At 45.8% G+C, this 22,189-nt stretch overlaps 1 protein-coding gene across 1 annotated transcript in view; it reads left to right on the plus strand.

Moving 5' to 3' along the window:
• The first annotated feature begins 4,442 nt into the window (after positions 1 to 4,442).
• The window catches only part of LURAP1 (leucine rich adaptor protein 1), a 55,904-nt gene continuing 38,157 nt past the window's right edge, over positions 4,443 to 22,189 (plus strand). Inside the window, exon 1 of the mRNA XM_030207642.1 lies at positions 4,443 to 5,063. Coding sequence (XP_030063502.1) covers positions 4,875 to 5,063 — 189 coding nt within the window. The 5' untranslated portion in view covers positions 4,443 to 4,874. The remainder of the gene's footprint in view (positions 5,064 to 22,189) is intronic.

The following is a 22,189-nucleotide window of genomic DNA, read 5'->3' on the forward strand; positions in this document are numbered from 1 at the left end:
CCTCCCACCACCGGCTTTGTAGTGAAAGTATCTTACATAACCGGATTCTGTGTTAGTGCAACCATGCCAACTGCACAAGAAATTGTATCAGTGTGTGTGGGATTGCATGTGCATGAATCCTCACATATGCCGGAATGCAATTCCGTGTGATTTTCTCCATTTCTATTAAATACCAATATTTGTGCACAAAAAAACATTCCAGTATATGCACTGATGTTGGAGCGTGCAGTCCAACGAGTGCCTTTATCCATTTGTAAATAGTCAGGCACTTTACTCTTTGTTCAGGACACTTCTCCTGGCTCTCTATTAGTTTTTTTTTTTTAATCGTTTTTTTTACCAATGCTTTTCATGGGTGGGTCATTATGTAAAGGGGAAAAATAGGCAAGAAATCCTCACTAACAGTTCTGCAGAAGTAGCTGCAGATACGGAAAGGCAGCAGCCCTGCAGGCGAGTAAGTGACAGCAGGGAGGGGAAGACCCTCACTTACTTTTGTGGTACACATACCATGGGAATCTATGCTGTAGAGGAAGGGTATATGCACAATTAGGCCAGCCACACAGCCTGTGTTAACGCTCACACTTAAGTGCCATAGAGGCCTGGCCTAATGGTTAGTGTAGTGGGTTGCAGAACTGGGTTCAATTCCTGCCTCTGCCTGATGGTCAGCAGTGGGTTGAGCTTGGGGATCCAGGTTCAATTCCCTCTGCAGCTCTGTGTGACCCTGGGCAAGTCACTTAACCCTCTGTTGCCCCATTGTATTTTTGTGGATTCCAGAGGGTGCTAGTATTGAGCAAGCGCCTTCATTGTGTCCAGGGAGGGGTAACTTGTATTGTCTTTGGCACCCCCCCCCCCCCAATCATTCTGAAATGTTGATCGTTAAGGCGCTGGCACCCCTCCTCTGCTTCTCCAGGTGCTTAAGGCAATCAATAGAAATAAAAGAAAAGAAAACAGAGAAAAGAAAGTTATCTTTTTTTATTGGACTAACTTAAATCTCGGACACCCTAAAAATTCTTGGAGTTACCATTGATCGACACCTAACTCTTGAGAGTCACGCGAAAAACACCACCAAGAAGATGCTGCACTCAATGTGGAAATTAAAAAGAGTAAGACCGTTCATCCCAAGGACCGTCTTCCACAACCTGGTACAGTCGATGGTACTCAGTCATCTAGATTATTGCAATGCACTCTACTCTGGTTGCAAAGAGCAAATAATCAAGAAATTTCAGACAGCTCAGAACACTGCAGCTAGACTCATATTCGGTAAAACAAAATACGAAAGCGCTAAACCCCTACGAAAAAAGATGCACTGGCTTCCACTTAAAGAACGTATCACGTTCAAAGTATGCACCCTAGTTCATAAAATTATTCACGGAGACGCACCAACCTACATGTCAGACCTGATAGACCTACCACCCAGGAATGCTAAAAAATCATCCCGCACATTCCTCAATCTTCATTTCCCAAATTGCAAAGGTCTCAAATACAAACTAACGCATGCGTCAACCTTTTCCTACCTGAGCACACAATTCTGGAATGCGCTGCCGCGCAAATTAAAAACGATCTATGAATTAGCTAACTTCTGAGTTCTACTGAAGACTCATCTCTTTAACAAGGCATACGACAATGATCAACAAATATAAACTCCTATACGTACATCCAAAACTGCCTCTACTATATCTACTTGCCAAAACACTACCGTGTTTTTTCACTATCATGTTACCCAAGATCCTTTAGCTACTACTAATGTATATTTTCTTATATAATTCTTAAATACTTCTTAATATGTTTGTTTGTTAATATACTATAATGTTTTATCACTATCATGCTACCCAAAATCCTTCAGTTATCACTACATGCATACTTTTTCATGTATTTCTGTTACTCATAAGCTACATTGAGCCTGCAAAGAGGTGGAAAAAAGTGGGATACAAATGCAACAAATAATAAATAGCTTTCAAAGGTAACCCTTCATCAGATCCAAAATAAGCAAATGTTGATAAATGACGGTATGTATAAGTGAAACATTAAAGCATTTCAGTGGCAGTCTAACAGGATGAGGGTGGGATGGGTTAGGTAAGAGACAGGGAGGGCCAGGTGGTGAGGGACAGGGAGATATACATGGTGATATGAGAGTGACAAAGCAGTAGAATTTTATGGTTTATAATGGGCTAGAAAACCCAGATCTTTGTTAAGTCCATAAAATAATCTCCAAGAATATTGCCTCCTCCCTCAAAACACCCAGGGGAAATCTGCTACAGTACAAGGAAAAGAAAGCCACAGACAGAACACCCCCCCCCCCCCCCCCCTTGTAGTGACAGACAACCCAGAGCTGGAAAATCATAAGAGATCTGCAGCCAGGAGGATGAATTACTGAAAGAGATATTCCCATCCCCACCCGTGCTGGCCTTCCAACAGCCACCAAACTTAAAACGCAAGCTAATTAGAAGTAAGCTCCCAACACAGACTCAAAAAGAAAAGAATGGCACACATCCTTGTAATATATCCAGCTGCAAACTATGCCAAAACATTTCATAGGGTCCCACAGTTGTTCACAAAGAAAAAATATTCAGCATAAAGGAATCCTTCACATGCTCATCTTCCAATGTGGTATACATCATTCAATGTAAAAAATGTGACGAAGGATGCTATATTGGAGAAACAAGTCAGATGCTAAAGAAGAGATTTAATTTACATAGACATCATATGAAAAATGCCAGTGCCAACCAGGATTTCGCCTCTGTGGAACAGCACTTTACAAAAGCAAAACACTGTATCAATGATTTTATGGTGAGAATACTAAAAGGAAACTAAGACAATCCAGGAACGTAAGACCTTTGAAGTCAGAATGATTAAACATTTTGACACCCACCAGACAGGACTTAACAAAGATCTGGGTTTTTTAGCCCATTATAAACCATAAAATTCTACTGTTTGTCACCCTCTTATCACCATGCATACTCCCCCTGTCTTTCATCCACCCAGCCCCTCTCTCACCTAACCCACCCCACCCTCATCCTGTTAGTTTGTATAGTTATTTATCAACATTTGCTTATTTCTGATCTGAGGAAGTAGGGCTGCCTTTGAAAGCTAATCAAAAAATGTATTAAGTTAGTTCAATAAAAAAAGGTATCATCTTATTTTCTTTTCTCTGTTTTATTTTATTCTATTTCTTTTGATTACCTTTAAAAGTGGACTAACATGGCTACCACATCTCTCTACTTAAGTCCTGTGGCGTCTGGTTTGGTATGTGCTCCTCCTAAGCTCTTCGGTCAGGGGACAATGTGTTCTTTTATGCACAGTGCTTTTGACACTACAGCGCTGTGCACGCCAGTGGCGTAGCCATAGGTGGGCCAGGGCCCACCCACTTAGGGCTCAGGCCCACCCAACAGTAGCACACATTTAGCGGTAGCTGGTGGGGATCCCAAGCTCTACCAGCTGAAGACTTCCCCCTGATGGTAACGAAAATGCTACTCTCCATGATACCGGCACCTGCACATGCTCAGTTTTCAGCGAATGCTTGCTGCAGACTGCCAAGGTGGAAAGAAGCATCTTCCTGCCAGCTGAGATATTTTTTTGGTGGTGGTGGGGGGTGGGGGGGGAGGAGGGAGAGCACTTGATGCCCACCCACTTCTTGCCTAGGCCCGCCCAAAATCTATTGCCTGGTACGCCCCTGGTGCAGGGGCGTATCTGCGTGCCGCAGATTTCGCCCTGGCCCCCCTCCCGCCGCCAACCCTCCCCCACTAATGTTGTTTACCTTTGCTGGCGGGGGACCCCAACCCCCGCCAGCCGCCGAGGTCTTCAAAGTTCTTGTTCGTCGTCCTCCGTGGCCATGCTGTACCCTGTTGATTCGGAGTCTGTCTGACATCGCACCACGTTGTACGTCAGACAGACTCCGAATCAGCAGCGTACAGCATGGCCACGGAGGAGGACGACGAACAAGAACTTTGAAGACCTCGGCGGCTGGCGGGGGTTGGGGTCCCCCGCCAGCTGAAGAATTATTTTTAAAAGCAGGCGGAAGCGGACATCGGCTGGCGGGGGTTGGGGTCCCCGCCAGCAAAGGTAAACGTCAGCGGGGGAGGGTTGGCGGCGGGAGAGGAGGTGGAGAGAGTCGTTGGTGGCAGGGGGGGGGCTCTGGCAATGGCGGGGGGGGGGGTCGGTGGTGCCGAGGGGGGGCTAAATGTGCCCCCTCCCTCTGGCCCTGGCCCCCCCTACTGCCAGAGTCCAGATACGCCCCTGCCCTGGTGCACGCAGATAGTGTAATCTCACGTGGAAGTCCCCCTGGTCCTTCTTTCTATTTAGCAGCTCTAAGTCTGTCCATGTATTAGGAAATATACGGTAGCAGAGTAGCTGTTGATGCCCCCGTACAAGGCGGAATGCGGTAAGTGCCGGGCCAGCCTTAAGCCGCTCGTTTTCTCCGCAGTGTTTTCATTAAGGCAGGTGGAAAGCGGTCACGGGAGAGGGAGAAGGAGCTCGGCAGCTGCTGCAGCTACCCACGGACACAGCGTGATCGATCGGCACAGCTGGAGGGACAGCGCCATCCATTGCAGTTTTAAGAGCCAGTAAACATCTGCCTGCAAGCAAACCCCGGACCCGGCATGTGGAAGGGGGCTGCCAGCTCCGCACGGACAGTCTCAGCCTGACGATCGCTGGGATCCGTGTGATGCAGTAAAGGAAGCTGCGCGGGATCTGCTCGCTGGCTTTGCATCGGGCTGTTTCCCTGTCCGTGATGTAGGGGGGCTGGGGGAGGGTCAGGCTAGTCCCTCTCCCCGCACTGGCTACCATTGTATTCGCAGCTTGCCCGGGAAGGAGCCAGCACCGGGTCGGGACATGCCCGGAACCGAACCTTCATTCCCGTCCCGAGCGCTGTGAGAGGGAGGATGGAGGGGTTCTGGACCGAACCCCTGAAGGACCTGGAGAGTAAGGTGGGGAGGAAGCCCCCCGAGGGACTGATGCGATGGCTACGAGAGGACTCTGCCCAGCAGCTGGGAGAAAGCCCTGCCCTGCCGGGGGAGAGCGAAGCCCAGCAGGGCCTGGGACCGAAGATCAAGGCGTTAAAGTTAGAACTGGTGAGTCTGGCCTAGACTGACGCTGGCGAGGGTCCCCGACCCCGAGAGCTTCCAGGTTCCGACTGTGGCAGGGAGGTCGAGTGAAGGGCGTGCATTGAACGGTGGCTGTGGGATTGGAATTTGGGTCTAGTTTTAAAGACTGGTCTAACGTCTAAGACAGTGGTTTTTGCCATGGGCACAATTCTATATCTATATTTATCTAGATATATATATATACACACACACACGCAAAAATGAACCCTGATTGATTAACAAAATCTTGCTTTTCAACTGCTGTTAACAGAGGATTGAATTTATTAAATCTTGCATGTCCCCTCAATAATTGTAAGGGCAGGAAATCATAGTTTGGTATAAGACGGGGGAGTGTTTTTCTGCACTGATGCCCATGTTTAAATTGGGCTGTATGTACCAAGGCCTTTTCATCTGTCTATTCTGAGGGGGAAAATACAGTATTTGACAGAGTTAGGACATGTTAAGTGAAAGCGACTGAGCTACTCAGCTGCTGTTGGTTGCTTTGATTGTGTTTGTCACTTTGCACCTCCTGGAACTGAGGACAAAGATCAAAAGTGGGGCTGTCAGGCTGCAGTTCTGAACTTGAAATAAGTAATGGGCTGATAATGGCTGGGCTTAGTCTGTGGAAAAGGCAAGGAATACAGCATTGAGAGGTGTGGTAGTAATTTCTGTATTCATCTTCACAAAAAAAAAAGCTTGCATCTTGCTTGCCTTTTTGCGTTTAGTTGCTTTATTTTTACCAGCTCAAGGGGAAAAAAAAGGTTTGGATGGTGGGGCTTATGTCAGGTTTTGGGGATGATTTTCAGGATAATAAAGATATGGAACGTAATCTGGCTCTTAAAAGCAAGCACATCTCTAAGACTGCAGAAAGTCTGCTTGGTATGGGCTCGTAGACGTGGGTGTCAGAAGACCTCCTCTGAGCCCTGGGCAATGGCCTGTACCCTCCTGAAACACGTGGGTTAGTGACAAAGTATTCAGAAGTACATTGATACAGTCTGTCCGTAGACATGGACAGCTTGGCCTCCCTCAGCAGATCTGAGGACATAGTAACATATTAGATGACGGCAGAAAAAGACCTGCACGGTCCATCCAGTCTGCCCAACAAGATAAACTCATGTGTGCTACTTTTTGTGTATACCCTACTTTGATTTGTACCTGTGCTCTTCAGGGCACAGACCGTATAAGTCTGCCCAGCACTATCCCCGCCTCCCACCACCGGCTCTGGCACTGACCGTATAAGTCTGCCCAGCACTATCCCCGCCTCCCACCACCGGCTCTGGCACTGACCGTATAAGTCTGCCCAGCACTATCCCCGCCTCCCACCACCGGCTCTGGCACTGACCGTATAAGTCTGCCCAGCACTATCCCCGCCTCCCACCACCGGCTCTGGCACTGACCGTATAAGTCTGCCCAGCACTATCCCTGTCTCCCACCACCGGCTCTGGCACTGACCGTATAAGTCTGCCCAGCACTATCCCCGTCTCCCACCACCGGCTCTGGCACAGACCGTATAAGTCTGCCCAGCACTATCCCCGCCTCCCACCACCGGCTCTGGCACTGACCGTATAAGTCTGCCCAGCACTATCCCCGTCTCCCACCACCGGCTCTGGCACAGACCGTATAAGTCTGCCCAGCACTATCCCCGCCTCCCACCACCGGCTCTGGCACTGACCGTATAAGTCTGCCCAGCACTATCCCTGTCTCCCACCACCGGCTCTGGCACAGACCGTATAAGTCTGCCCAGCACTATCCCCGCCTCCCACCACCAGCTCTGGCACAGACCGTATAAGTCTGCCCCGCAGAGCTTATGTCAAACCAGCAGTTTCTGGGGAAAAAAAGTTGTTGGTCCTGCAATAAGGATGAAACAGGGTGAGCCCAATTTTTGAAAGAGCTCGGATTAGAGAATGATGCAGGGATGGGGCGGTGACAGTGCCCACAGGGCATGGATGGGGACAGATTTCACGGGGGCGGGGATGGGGACAAACTTTGTCCCCGTGTCATTTTCTACTTTGAAGCCTGTTAATGAACCGGACTGTTATTTATGTTTGACTGATGCCTACAAAGATATTTTGATTTTTTTTGGAAACACAAGCAAACATACTGGCCACAACTAGCAAAATTTGCATGGGAGACCCTGTACATCCTGCTACCAGCACATCTTCTAAGAAGACATCTTCTATTCCAGGAAGGACTGTGGAAGACAGGAGAGCTAGACTGAATCCTGAGATTGTTGATGATTTCTTACTTATCCACAGATTTAAAAAAACATAACAGTGCTTTAATTATAGGGCATATTTTTCCCCTCTAGGACATATAGAATGGGTTGTACTTTGTACCCCTGGACATTTTAACAGGGTGGATTAGGATTCCTTGGGGTAGTAGAAGTCAGCTATTATTGGGGTTAGAAGGGTAGAGGGTGGTGATGGTGGGAGGGTTTATTATAGCTGCCCTTTGTTATTATTGTTTTCTATTTGTAATTTATACTCAACAGTTGCACAGCATATTGTTCCTTTTTATACTTTAATAACAAGATTTAAATATAAAATCATAATTGTTCGAGGCTTCTGCAGATGAGGACAGAGCCCATGGGGACGGGGCGGGGATGGAGACAAACTTTATCCCCGTTTCATTCTCTAGCTTGGATCTGCTAAAGGTAACCATGCGCTAGTCTCCCTCTTCATCTGGCCACTCTTTGGCACTAAAGCAAGCAGGGCCTGATTTTATCTGGGGATTTTCCATGAGCGCTGAATGAGGTCAGGAGACTTCACTGACAGAATCCCCTTTTCCATAGACCAGGGGTTCTCAACCCTGTCCTCGAGACACACCTAGCCAGTCAGGTTTTCAGGATAACCACAGTGGTGTGCTGGAGCAGGCTCTCACAGGCTCGCAAGAGCCGGTTGTTAAGTTTTTAAGAATTTTGGGAGCCGGTTGTTAAAGTAGGGCCCTCCATGGCTACTTTAACAACTGACTCCCAAAATGTGGGCTTGGGCCCCCTGCTGAATTCTCTTTTACTTTGCTGGTGGGGATGCTGAGCCCCGCCAGCCAAGTAAATAGACTACTGCTGCTCCCCGCTCCTTGTTTCCAGCTCTGGGCAGCAGGCTGGGACTTCTCGAGCATGTGAGAGAAGTTCCAGCATGCTGCTCAGAGCAAGACGTTGGGAGTGGTGGCAGTCCATTTATTGGCTGCCAGCAAAGGTATGCCTAGCGTGCCTGCAGGAAGGGAGGGAGGAGAGAGAGTCAAGTGTTGCTCCCCCCCCCCCCCCCCCCTGCCACCCCTGGCCCTTCCAACTGCAGAGCTGGCTACGTCCGGAGAAAGAGCCTGTTGTTAAAAATTTACCAGCACACCCCTGGATAACCATAATGAATATGATGCATACCATGGAGGTAGGTATTGCAAATTTATTTCATGCATAGTTTTTATTATTATTTGTTACATTTGTATCCCACATTTTCCCACCTATTTGTAGGCTCAATGTGGCTTACAGAGTACCGGAGAGGCCTTTGCAGGCTCCGGTGTGAACAAATACAGGGTGATGTTGTGGTAAGATCAAGTTCATGTGGCCCAGCCACATTAGGGAATCATAGAACGGAAGAGTTGTGTTGTGTCCATTACGTGCTTTAGTTTGGTTGTGTTGCAGAGATCAGGCATTTAAGTTGGATCGGTAGGGTATCTTGAAAACCTTACTGGCTAGGTGTCTCTCGAGGACAGGGTTGAGAACCCCTGGTCTGTGGAAAAGGGGGTTCTGTCAGTGAAGTCTCCTGACCTCATTCAGCTTCTCCTGTTTGGATCTGACTTTTTGCTAATCAGATTTGAAGGCTCACATCGTCTATCATAAAGATCCTTTTCAAGACCATCGTATTGATTCATTTTGAAATGCTTCACTTCCGAAGAGTTTGAGATCCTTTTAGTTAAAAGATTCCTGAAGTAGGCCTTTTGGGCTGAAACACAACATTGTGTTGAGTCTTTGATCAATAAATCTTCTTAGGCATAAGATTGTCCTTCTCATCTCTGGAGCCCACTATCTTCTTCTCCTCATTTTTCAAGGGGAAATGTTTCCTTTTGAAAATTGATGTAAAGTCTGCTCATAAAAAGTACCTACAGACTTTACACAATATTTAGTGCATTTGGGTCACTCTGTAATATTTCACGTAACTGTGATCTGCTCTTTAAAGCGGTTATCCGACTCCGATCCTCAAAGACTGCAACCGCTCAATGAATTTAATTATATGCGCACTGCTTCAGTTGTATGCAAATCTATCATTAAGCATATTCATTAAGGATAGCCTGAAAACTAGAGGGTCTGTGGCCCTCGAAGACTGTTCTCGGATACTCCTGTTTCACATACGGCCTTACATTGGCAAGGATCTGAGAAAGGGCAACAAACAAGAGATACGCAGTGAATATCAATCAGATGGATTTGCAGACACGGGGTGTAAAACAAATTTGATCTGTATAGCTTGGTTGCCCTGAAAACCAGGACTGGATCAGCCTTTTTGAGTTAAATTAAGAGAAGTGGCAACCCTAGCGGTATGACAGCTAGGGTCAAAGGGCAGGCAACAGCAGGACCCTATAAAGCCCGGTCCAGGAAGTCTTTTGTGAGACAATGGGCAGTCTCTACACTCATCTGTATTGAGTGTTTGTGCGATATGAAGAGTAATCATCCCTTCAGGCTGCCAGGGGGAAGAGGGGTGGGTGGGGTTGTTTGGATTATTATTATTATTGTAAAGATTAAAAGGGACATGGATTTCATATACTCCCTTTCTTTGGTACAACCAAAGTGGTTGATATGAAACAAGGAGGCAGATCATATAAAAAGGCAGTCTTTTTAATAAAGTAAAGTACTCCCAGGAGGTGGGGTTATTTGGATTATTATTATTGTGAAGATTAAAAGGGACATGGATTTGATATACTGCCTTTCTGTGGTGCAACCATAGTGGTTTACATATATCATATGTAATCAATAGAAATCAAACAAAATAAAACATGGAAAAGAAAATAAGATGATACCTTTTTTATTGTACATAATACATTTCTTGATTAGCTTTCGAAGGTTGCCCTTCTTCGTCAGATCGGAAATAAGCAAATGTGGTAGCAGATAGTATATATAAGAGAAACATCCAAGCATTACTTTGACAGTCTGACAGAGTGGGAGGGTGGGGGTATGCATGGGGACATCAAAGCATTTCAGAGATAGTCTAATAGGATGGGGGTGGATAGGTGAGAGGAGGGTGATAAACAGAGAAATACAACTTTATGGTTTATAATAGGCTAGATCCTTGTTAAGTCCTGTCTGTTGGGTGTCAAAATATTCAATCATGCTAACTTCAAAGGTCTTACGTTCCTGTATTGTTTTAAAGATACATTTCACTTTAACTTTATAGGCAAGTGCTTTCTCTATCTCTAGGGGGCGCAAATTTAAAATTTGTACCTGACGCAATCGAGGGCTAAGGGGCCCTTTTACTAAGGCACATAGGCGTGTACCACACACATCAGATTAGAACTACCGCCCAGCTACTGCGTGCCCCTGGCGGTAATTCTACTTTCTGCGCACGTCCAAAACGCACGACAGAAAATAATTTCTATTTTCTACCACGTGGCGCTAACCGGGCAGTAATCAACAGCGTACGTGCGCTGATGACTACTGCCCGGTTAACGCGTGAGACCTTACCACTAAGTCAGTGTGTGTAGGTAAGGTCTCGGGGGCCCAAAATGGACGCGCGCTGATTTTTATTTTGCTGCGCGTCCATTTTCAACAACAACAAAAAAAGGCCTTTTCTGAAGGTGTGCTGAAAAATGGACCTGCGCGCATCCAATACACGCGTCTACAGCAGCGCAGGCCATTTTTCAGCACTCCTTAGTAAAAGGACCCCAAGTGACTTGCCCGGGGTCTCAAAGAGCTGCAGTGGGAACGGAGCCCAGTTCCCCAGGTGCATTATAAATTAGGCTACTCCTCCCTCTCATTTTCGCTTTAAAAGTATGATTAATGATCTCATTTTTTTAATTGAGTAGAGAGGTGTGGTAGCCGTGTTAGTCCACTTTTAAAGGTAATCAATAGAAATAAAACAAAATTAAAAAAAGGACATATCTTCATACATTTCTTGATTTAGCTTTCGAAGGTTGCCCTTCTTCGTCAGGTCGCAAATAGGTAAGAATCATAGAATCCTGAAAGGTAACTTTAAAACAATACAGGAACGTTAAGACCTTTGAAATCAGAATGATTGAATATTTTGGCACCCAACAGACAGGGACTTAACAAAGATCTGGGTTTTCTAGCCCATTATAAAGTTGTATTGCTCTGTTTGTCACCCTCCTCTCACCTATCCACCCCCACCCTGTTAGACTCTCTCTGAAATGCTTTGATGTTTCACTTGCATATACTGTCATCTACCACATTTACCTATTTCCTATCTGACGAAGAAGGGCAACCTTCGAAAGCTAATCAAGAAATGTATTACGTTATGTCCAATAAAAAAGGTATCATCTTATTTTCTTTTCCATGTTTTATTTTGTTTCATTTCTATAGATTCTACATGGAATGTTGCTATTCCACTAGCAACATTCCATGTAGAAGTCGGCCCTTGCGGATCACCAATGTGGCCGTGCAGGCTTCTGCTTCTGTGAGTCTGACGTCCTGCACGTATGTGCAGGACGTCAGACTCACAGAAACAGAAGCCTGCGCAGCCTTCTACATGGAATGTTGCTAGTGGAATAGCAACATTCCATGTAGAATCTCCAAAAGTAGCAACATTCCATGTAGAATCTCCAATGGTATCTATTTTACTGTCATAGTAATGCTTGAATGTTTTCACTTATATACACTGTCAGCTAGCACATTTGCTTATTTCCGATCTGACGAAGAAGGGCAACCTTCGAAAGCTAATCAAGAAATGTATTAAGTTATGTCCAATAAAAAAGGTATCATCTTATTTTCTTTTCCATGATTTATTTTGTTTTATTTCTATTGATTTACCTTTAAATTGTTTTAAAAGAGCAGGATCTTGCTGCCGGGGTTGGAAGGGCTCAGTTCAAGCAGTGTGCTCAGTGCCTACTGAGACCCCCCCCCCCCCCAAAACAAAGGTTAGCACTGGTGTAGCCACTTCCCACAGCTAATGTCTTCTCACTGTTTTTGGTTTGTATTAATCAGGGACTGGATTTTTGCTCTTGGCATCTGGGAATGTTTGCATAACTCTGTACCACAGCATCTCACTCCTATTCAGCAATGACTAACCCTCCTTCTCCTCCCGCAAAGACTTTCTCATGTCATTTACACTCTCTGCGTAAGGATGTACCCATCTGGGCCCAGAGAGTTTCGTATTTGTAGCCATACGTTCACTGTGAGCATATGCAGCCTTTTCCCCAGGTATTTCACTTAATACATCCTGGACCTGCTCTTCGTCGGATAAAACAGAACTTTCCTTCCAGTCCAGTAAAGGTCTTTGACTAGCAGGACCAAGGACCGCTCTCAAGGGTCCTTTTACTAAGCCGCGTAGGCACCTACGCACACCCAATGCACGCCAATTTGGAACTATTGCCCGGCTACTGCGTGGTCCGGGCGGTAATTTCATTTTGTACGTGTGTCCAGTAGGCGCGCCGAAACTTTTCCGGCACACGGCACTAATCGAGCAGTAATCAGTATTGTATGTGCACTGATGATTACCACCCGATTAATGTGTGAGATCTTACCGCTAAGTCAATGCGTGGCGGTAAGGTCTCAGGCCGAAAATGGACGCACGTCAATTTTCATTTTGCCGCACGTCCATTTTCGGCCTCCAAAAAAGGCCTTTTTTTGCAGGTGCGCTGAAAAATGAACCTGCGCGCATCCAATACACTCGTCTACATCAGCGCTGGCCACTTTTTGGCGCAGCTTAGTAAAAGGACCCCTCAGGCTGCTAACAGAGATACCAGAGAGGTCCAAACACACATGGTAAGTCCCATTCGCAGTAAATATACCACAAGGACTGAAGAGATTGTACTGTCGGCTGCCGTCCGGTACTCCCCCAGCCTGAACACGCACCAGGTTCCGTGAAGGGACATACCAGCTACAATCCCACATTCATCATGTTATATTGAATAACCTGTCATGGAGTTAAGTCCTGTGTATATAATTATAATGTACAAGGCTCAAATTATTACTCTGTGACCCGCATATCTTAGGCCAATATTGGTCAGTCAACCTCCCTCCCTGCCTTTTAACCATTTTAGGGGTCAGTTTTCAGGGTACATCAACAGACTATACAGCCCATAAACTCGGCTTTAATTTTACCAGACATCCTTCAGCTGGTGAAAATTGAGGGACTTTACCAGTTTTCGCCATACTTGCTTCAGAAGCATGCCTCGGGTGCAAGTTAAGAAGACCGTATCCTTGACTTAGCTGTTTGAAGGATTTCAGAGTCCCTTCATTATACAACTGCAGGGGAGTAATAATGACATTGATATCTTTAGCTGTTATCAGAGAGCATTGTTTATCTTCCTTCAAATATATGAGTACCTTTGCTCAAATACCATTGGTTAAACACATAGGGGTCATGTTTGCTGGTTCCCATTGCTTTTTGCACGGTCAAGTTACTGCAGAGTTTAAATGGAATAATAAGGTCAGGATGTGCTTTTTCTCATGCTGATGTATTTTGGTGAAAGGGTAATCATTAATGTCAGCAAATTGTCATGAGCTACTGAACCAGGGAAAGACACATACTGATCTGTGCATTCTGTTTTTCCATTGAGAAGTGGGTTTGCAAAATAAGTGAGGTATTTCTATGGGGGGGGGGGGGTGGAGTAGGAGCTGCAACCATGGGTTTTTTGGGGGGGACAGATGACTAATTAAAGCAGTATTGGTTTTGTTGAAAGATAGATGGTTGTCTAAAGTAGTACTTTATATAGCCGGAATTTTTAGCTTAATGTTAGGTAGATGTGTATGCCGAAATTTCTGTGAACAAAATTTTGTAATACAGTAAAAGCCCTGTTATCCAGTTGTCCAGCATGCGTAGGAATAGGCGATGATGGTTAATGAAACCTGTCATTTCCTGTCCCCACCTCCCCCATCCTTTCTAGGGAATAGGAGAGAGCAGATGAGGCTGGAGAGGACAGAGAAGGAGCAATTATTCAGTCCCTCGCTGCCTACCCTATCACCACACTCCCATCCTTTCTAGGGAACAGGAGGGAGCCCATGAGAAGGATACCATTAAAAAAACCAAACAAACCAACCAGGTTTCTGGTATCTGCGTTAGCCCCACTCCCTTCCCCCTTAATCCAAATTACTAATCCCTAGTGTGCTGCAGTACCCCACCACCCTCCCCCCCCCCCAGCTTAATAGAAAAATTCCCTGGTGTCTAGGGTACATTCTACCCTGACCTGACCCCATCCCCTCCCCACTACTAAAAAAAGAAAAACCCCTGGTGGTGTTTGGCACCCCCACTAGCCATCCGACCCCCCCCCCCCCCCCTGATCATACCTTAAAGGAATGGAGAACAATGCCCACTCGCTCCTGCCTCCAGTGTTGCCATCTTGCAAAATGGTGGCATTCAGGCCCACACATTGCATCCTGGGATGCACCGGGCAGGGTCAGTCTGCCATATAAGGGATATTTCCCCCGTTATTTGGTAGTTGGGTGGAGACTACTAATGTAGTGGGGTGGGGTTGGGTTGGGTACGGAGGTGGGAGTGCCTTAGGCACTAGGAGAATATTTTTATTAAGCCAAGGGGGGGGGGGGGTAACACTAGAGACCAGGGAGAGGCCCTAAGTCGGGGAGGACGGAGGGAGGGTGTTTGGGCTGGGTCCGATAGAGGGGAGGCTGGTATAGAAGGCCATCGGGGCAGGGGTGTCAGGGCTATGCTGACCTGGACCTGCGGTTACAGCACATCAGAGACCACAGTTTCCTTTCTGCATTGCTGCAGCAATACTTAACGGTCTCGTATGCATTCATTTGGATGCATTGCGTAGCCATGCATGCCACGTGAGTTAAATCTGTCCTCCATTACTGGATTCTGTCGGATGAGTTTGTGTTAGCTGTCTGGTCCCTGGGAGAGATTGATTTCCAGATAATGGGACTTTTTCTGTGTTTTGTAAAATAAAAAGTGTACAAACAATTGTAGGTGTGACCTTTCTGTTGAACTTAGGGGTGATGCAGAAAGGAAGAATGAGTGGAAGTGTGCGGTTAACGCGATATCTAATTGCATTTTTATGGCCGCATGATGCATAGAAGTGTTTCATGGAGAAGATAATGCTGTGCGAATCTGCTGACAGGATACTGGCACAGCATATTGTGCTCAATTCTGGTCGCTGTATTTCAAAAAAGATATAGCGGAATTAGAAAAGATTCAAAGAAGAGCGACCAAAATAACAAAGGGAATGGAACTCCTCTCGTATGAGGAAAGGCTAAAGAGGTTAGGGCTCTTCAGCTTAGAAAAGAAATGGCTGAGGGCACGTATGATTGAGGTCTGCAAAATCCTGAATGGTGTAGAACAGTTAAGTGAATCGATGTTTCGCTCTTTCAAAAAGTACAAAGACCAGAGGACACTCAATAGAAATACTTTAAAAACAAGTAGGAGGAAATATATCTTCACGCAAAGAATAGTTAAGTTGTTGGTGGAAGATGTGGTAATGGCGGTTAGCATATCTAGATTTAAAAAAGATTTGGACAAGTTCCTGGAGGAAAAAGTCCGTAGTCTGTTATTGAGATGGACATGGAGGAAGCCACTGCTTGCCTTGGGATTGGTAGCATGGAATGTTGCTACTCGCTGAGATTCTGAATGGAATCTTGCTACTCTTTGGGATTCTGAATGCAATTTTGCTACTCTTTGGGGTTCTACATTGCTACTAATTGGGTTTGTGCCAGGTACTTGTGACCTGGATTGGCCACTGTTGGAAGCAGGATACTGGGCTAGATGGACCATTGTTCTGACCCAGTATGGCTATTCTTATGTTCTTATGAGACTGTTAGCTATTCCTCCCCAATGCAGAGAAATACGCCAGGTTTTAAGGTGATCACAACACTTGGTATCATCTGAGAGGATTTAATCTCAGAGGTTTAATGCCAGTTTTTCAAATTTTTGTTTCAAGCATTATAGTTCCTGCAATTTTTAAGCTTGAATAGGAGGTGATGGTTCTGCTACAGGTCCAGGAAGGAAAAAACTGTATACGCGCATAAACCAGAATTGTTGTTCTGCTCACATATATGGGCCCCACAATAATATTATGTGCAACAAAACTTTTGTGATATATTTATCTGTAGAAGAACATTTCACACGTACGCAAATGTGCACTGACTCTTCGTTTTGGTTGGATGTGTGCACGGTACTGGTTCCCTTGGTGCAGAACCTTGAGCATGTCCTACTCTGATTAGTGCACAAGTTCTGTAGACTTCAGCTTTTATTAGGATTTAGGATTTATTTACGACCTCTTTGAACTGGAATTCACTCAAGGTGGTGTACAATAAGAATAAGTAAAGCATAAGCAATAGACAATTACAGCAGTCAAAATATTCAAATAACAGTATAAAGTATGGCATAGTTACTACTTACAATGTCAACACAATACGGAATAGAACATTTTAATTGACAGTGTAGGGTATTAGCAAAGGTGGAACATATAGAGACCCTTTTACAAAGGCGCTTAGGCACCTACGCGCCAGTGGTGTAGCTACGTGAGGCCACGTAGATTTGTCCCTGGACCCCCCTGCCAATGACCCTCTCGACCCCCCCCCCCCCGCCGCCAACCCTCCTCCGCCGTCAGCTACCTGCTGGCGGGGGACCCCAACCCCCACCAGCTGAGGTCCCCTTCTGCCGGCGCAAGGCTTCGTTCTGTTTCTGTGAGCCTGATGTCCTGCACGTACAACATGCAGGACGTCAGACCACTGCACTGACCCAACCCCGCCAGCCGAGGTCCTCTTCTTCCGGCGCAAGGCTTCGTTCACAGAAACAGAACGAAGCCTTGCAGATCAGCCAGCGGCCGCGTTGCTGACTGATCTGCAAGCCTTCGTTCTGTTTCTGTGAGTCTGACGTCCTGCACGTACAACGCGGCCGCTGGCTGATCTGCAAGCCTTTGTTCTGTTTCTGTGAGTCTGATGTCCTGTACATACAATGTGCAGGACATCAGACTCACAGAAATAGAACGAAGCCTTGCGCCGGAAGAAGAGGACCTCGGCTGGCGGGGGTTGAGGTCCCCCGCCAGCAAAGGTAGGTGATGGTGATGGCGGGGGAAGGCTGGCGGCGGGAGGGGGGGTCAGCAATGGCAGGGGGCTCGGTGGCGCCAGGGGGGGGGGGGCTAAAATGTGCCCCCTCACCTTGGGCTCTGGACCCCCCTCCCGCTGAAGTCTGGCTACACTCCTGCTGCGCATATCCAATGCACGTCAAATTGGCACTACCGCCCAGATACTGCATGCCCCAGGTCGTAATTCCGTTCTTGATGTGCGCTCAAAACACACGGTAGAAAATATTTTCTATTTTCTACCGCATGGCACTTGTTTGGCAGTAATCGGCAGTGTATGTACGCTGATGACTCCTGCCAGGTTAACGCGTGAGACCTTACCGCTAAGTCAATGGGTGGCAGTAAGGTCTCAGCCCAAAAATGGACCCGTGTTGGTTTTAATTTTGCCACAAGTCCATTTTCTGGCACACACACGCACAAAAAAAATTAGAATATGAACTAAAGCCCAACACAGGGGGGTGATCTCTTCAATTTAGTCTAAATTCACTACAAAGAAAATGTTCCACTCAATGTGGAAACTTAAACGTGTAAAACCTTTTTTCCCACGAGATGTATTTCGCAACTTAATACAATCGATGGTATTAAGCCATTTAGATTACTGCAACGGAATTTATGCAGGTTGTAAAGAACAACTAACTAAGAAACTTCAGACCGCACAGAATACAGCAGCCAGACTGATCTTCGGAAAATCAAAATATGAAAGTACCAAACCCCTTCGTGAAAAAATTGCATTGGCTTCCCACCAAGGAACGTATTGCCTTCAAGGTTTGCACCCTGGTCCACAGGATTATTTACGGCGAAGTTCCTGGATACATGTTGAACCTTATAAATCTACCACCTAGAAACGGCACCAGTCTACCCCAACCTTACTTAAATTTGCATTATCCAGATTGCAGTGGTCTTTGATACAAATCAACTTATGCATCCAGCTTTTCCTACATAAGTACACAACTGCGGAACGCTCTGCCCAAAACCTTGAGATCTATCCATAACCGTCTCAACTTCAGGAAATTACTGAAAACCAACTTTAAGAAGACCTACCCCCCTGACCCAAATTAACTTTCTACTTCCTGTGACACAGCAAAACTATGGACTGTATTGGACTTTTATCACCACCCCCTCTTGATTTCTTTGTTGCTTTTATTTATGTTTCTTATTTGCCTACTGCTATATTGTGTATTTGTATTTTACCGAACCGGAGCCTGCCTCTATGGTATTGTGTAAGCCACATTGAGCCTGCAACTAAGTGGGAAAATGTGGGGTATAAATACTACTACTACTATTTAGCATTTCTATAGCGCTACAAGGCATACGCAGCGCTGCACAAACATAGAAGAAAGACAGTCCCTGCTCAAAGAGCTATGTAATAAAAGTAAGCCAAGTATAGGACAATCAAGCCATTGTGACATCACTGATGAGGTTGGCTCTTATTGGTGGCCTGAGGCATTATGACATCACAATATTAGCTCTGGTTACAAGAGACTACTACTACTACTATTTAGCATTTCTATAGCGCTACAAGGCATACGCAGCGCTGCACAAACATAGAAGAAAGACAGTCCCTGCTCAAAGAGCTTACAATCTAATATGTGTTAAATAAATAAATATAGCATAAAAGAATTCTGGCTAGTTCAGACTTTACAAAAAGTATCTCTTATATTGTTTTTGTGATATATAGACAAAAAAAAGTGCCTTTTGTTTCCAGGCACACTGAGCGAATGGACCTGCGTGCATCCAAAACAGGTACCTATACCAACGCAGGGCACTTTAGGCCCACCTTAGTAAAAGGGCCCCATAGATAGGTAAGAGAGTAAGAGGGGTTAGCAAATAAGGTAACTCATTTAAAGAAAGTCGTTGTCTCGACTGGCAAAACTTTCTTGCTAAGTTTGCGTTGGAAGCCGTTGCTCAGCCATTGACACACGGCTCTGATGCGCTGTTTTTTGCATCTCCCTGTTCGTGTGGTGAGTTTTTTTTTTTTGCATCTGGTCAAAGCAGAGTGAATCTCTGAAAGTAAACTCTAGGTTGGGTTACAGTGGGAAGGGGGGGGGGTGAGATTTTTCAGAGGGAAATTTGGGGCACCGCTCAGCCTCACCCCACTCCACCCAGCCTACCTACAGCCTCGCCCATAGCTTTATCCATGGCACACCCCGGTGTCGGTGGCCTGTGGAACCAGCAGTTGCCTCCCCTTCCAGCGGCAGCTGGAGACGCCTTAATAAAACATCATCTCCTACTGCCATGGGACCAGTTCCACGGCTCTTGTGGTGAGACTGGTCCCGTGGCAGCAGGAGATGGTTTCTGCTGCTGCTGGCATGGGATGCCTGCTCAGTGGGAAATGATCCCCAAAAGAGGAGGAGGGGAGATGCTTGTTTTCAGAGCTGTAAAGAGTTGTAAAGTGAAATGATAAGGGGAGCAGGTGATGGATTTGTGTGAAGGTGAGAAAGGCAAGAAAGACTGTGGACCACCAGAGAGACTAAAGCTCCCCCCCCCATCCCCAGACACAGACTAGGAATAAAGTGTTAGTGAATCTTGCTCTGAGTGTTGCTGTTTTCTCAGCAAACCACTTTGAATTTCAACAAGACATTTTGCATACTTATGCAGTCATCATACTTATGTATTACTGTTAAACATTTAATTATCTTAAGCTATGTTGATGTTACTGACATTTTAGCGTTACTACCTAGCGATTTTTGCACGGTAAAAATGTTCAAGCTAAAACTAACCTGTTAGTCACACACACACACACACACACACACACACACACACACACACACACACACGGGCTGCACGTACTGCACGTACTGCAGCAGGACATGTTTATCCACTCCTACCCTAGCTGAGATAATATTTAACCATCTCTCTGACCTCATATGCAACTTTCTTTAAATCAGTCACCTTACTTTCTAACTCCTCTTACTCTCTTACCTATCTATATGGTCCATCTTTGCTGTCTATTAAATTGTTCTACTACGTACAGTGTTGACATTGTAAGTACTGTACTATGCCCTGCTTTGTATTATTTGAATATTTTTACTGCTATAATTGTCTATTGTTTGTTTGATTTATTCTAACTGTACACTGCCTTGAGTGAATTCTTTCAAAAAGGTGGTAAATAAGTCCTAATAAGTAGCATAGTAGATGACGGCAGAAAAAGACCTGCACGGTCCATCCAGTCTGCCCAAGAAATGTGCCACTTTTTTGTGTATACCTTACCTTGATTTGTACCTGTCTTTTTCAGGGCACAGACCGTATAAGTCTGCCCCGCCTCCCACCACTGGCTAAACTTCTGGGGATCCCTTCCTTCTGAACAGGATTCCTTTATGTATATCCCACGCATGTTTGAATTACGTCACCGTTTTCATCTCCACCACCTCCCGCGGGAGGGCATTCCAAGCATCCACTACTCTCTCCGTGAAAAAATACTTCCTGACATTTTTCTTGAGTCTACTGCCCTTCAATCTCATTTCATGTCCTCTCGTTCTAAATAAATAAAACACAGTAAAATAACATCATTCAAAAGATACAATTAATAATGTGTCAGGGTTTTGCAGTCACTGTGAATGCTTAAAGCGTCCACCCCCGGCTTTAACACAGGCCTTCAGTCACTTTGGGAAGTTCTTGTTAATAGCCTTGTTGATCAGTCCCTGTGGCAGGTTGTCCCAGATCATCTGCAGCCCCTCCTTGAGTTCTGTGACTGTTTGCGGCTTTGGGTGGAGCTTTCGCTAGATCTCCAATATTGCTTCCCAGACAAAAGTCTACATCACTGGAATGCCCTCCCGCGGGAGGTGGTGGAGATGAAAACGGTAACGGAATTCGAAAATGCATGGGATAAACATAAAGGAATCCTGTTCGGAAGGAAGGGATCCTCGGAAGCTTAGCGGAGATTGGGTGGCAGAGGCGGGGCTGGTGGTTGGGAGGCGGGGCTAGTGCTGGGCAGACTTCTACGGTCTGTGCCCTGAAAATGGCAGATACAAATCAAGGTCAGGTATACAGAAAAAGTAACATACGAGTTTATCTTGTGGGCAGACTGGATGGACCGTACAGGTCTTTCTCTGCCGTCATCTACTATGTATGATAAAAAGTGTTTTAGTGTTTAAATATGTTTCCTCTGACCTACAGTCCAACCCTATTCCCCAGGGAGCCAGGTAAAATGAAGGCTTTTGTGCTAATTTGATTTTCCTGATGGACACATTGCTTCTGCTGAATCAGCAGTCTGCCTGCTGCATGGGGCTCTGATAAGGGTCATCATCACCCTAGCCGTGACTTACTCTGCTTCAAAACAGCAGCTAAGCAGGCAGATTTCAGAAGCCATTTCTTCTCAGCAGTTAAAATTAAAGATGTAGTTGAACTGCCCACTAAGTTATGTGAGCGCTCTTATCCACAAACTGCAGAGGCATTGCCAGGATCTGGAGGGAGGTGACGTAGCCTATATTGCACCCCAAAAACGTACAGAGCCAAAACCTGCACAGATCTGGGGTGCAGTGTTCCCTTTGCCAATAGTGAAAGCAAAGCTACCAATGTACTTACCATGTTGGCCTCCCCCTGCTTCCCAAGGAGGCCGTTCCATACATCCATCACCCTTTTTGTGAAGAAATATTTCTGTGCATCGCTCAGCCTCGTTCTGTGGCGAATTTCTCTTCCTCTCCTGTCTCCTTCATACAAACATAAGAGCTGCCATACTGGGCCAGACCAAAGGTCCATCAAGCCTAGTATCCCATTTCCAATAGTTTTCCAAATCAGGCCACAAGTACCTTGTGACTTACCGCTCGGAATAAGCAGTGACTTTCCCAAGGTCTACATAAATAACAGGTTATGGATGTTACTCCCAGAAAATCCAACTACGCTAAATGTTTTTTTTTTTATCATATCCTCCATCAACAAGTTCCAGCGCTTTAACTCTGTATTGAGTGAAAAAA

The sequence above is a fragment of the Microcaecilia unicolor genome, chromosome 6, assembly GCF_901765095.1.
Source record: "Microcaecilia unicolor chromosome 6, aMicUni1.1, whole genome shotgun sequence".
NCBI lineage: Eukaryota > Metazoa > Chordata > Amphibia > Gymnophiona > Siphonopidae > Microcaecilia > Microcaecilia unicolor.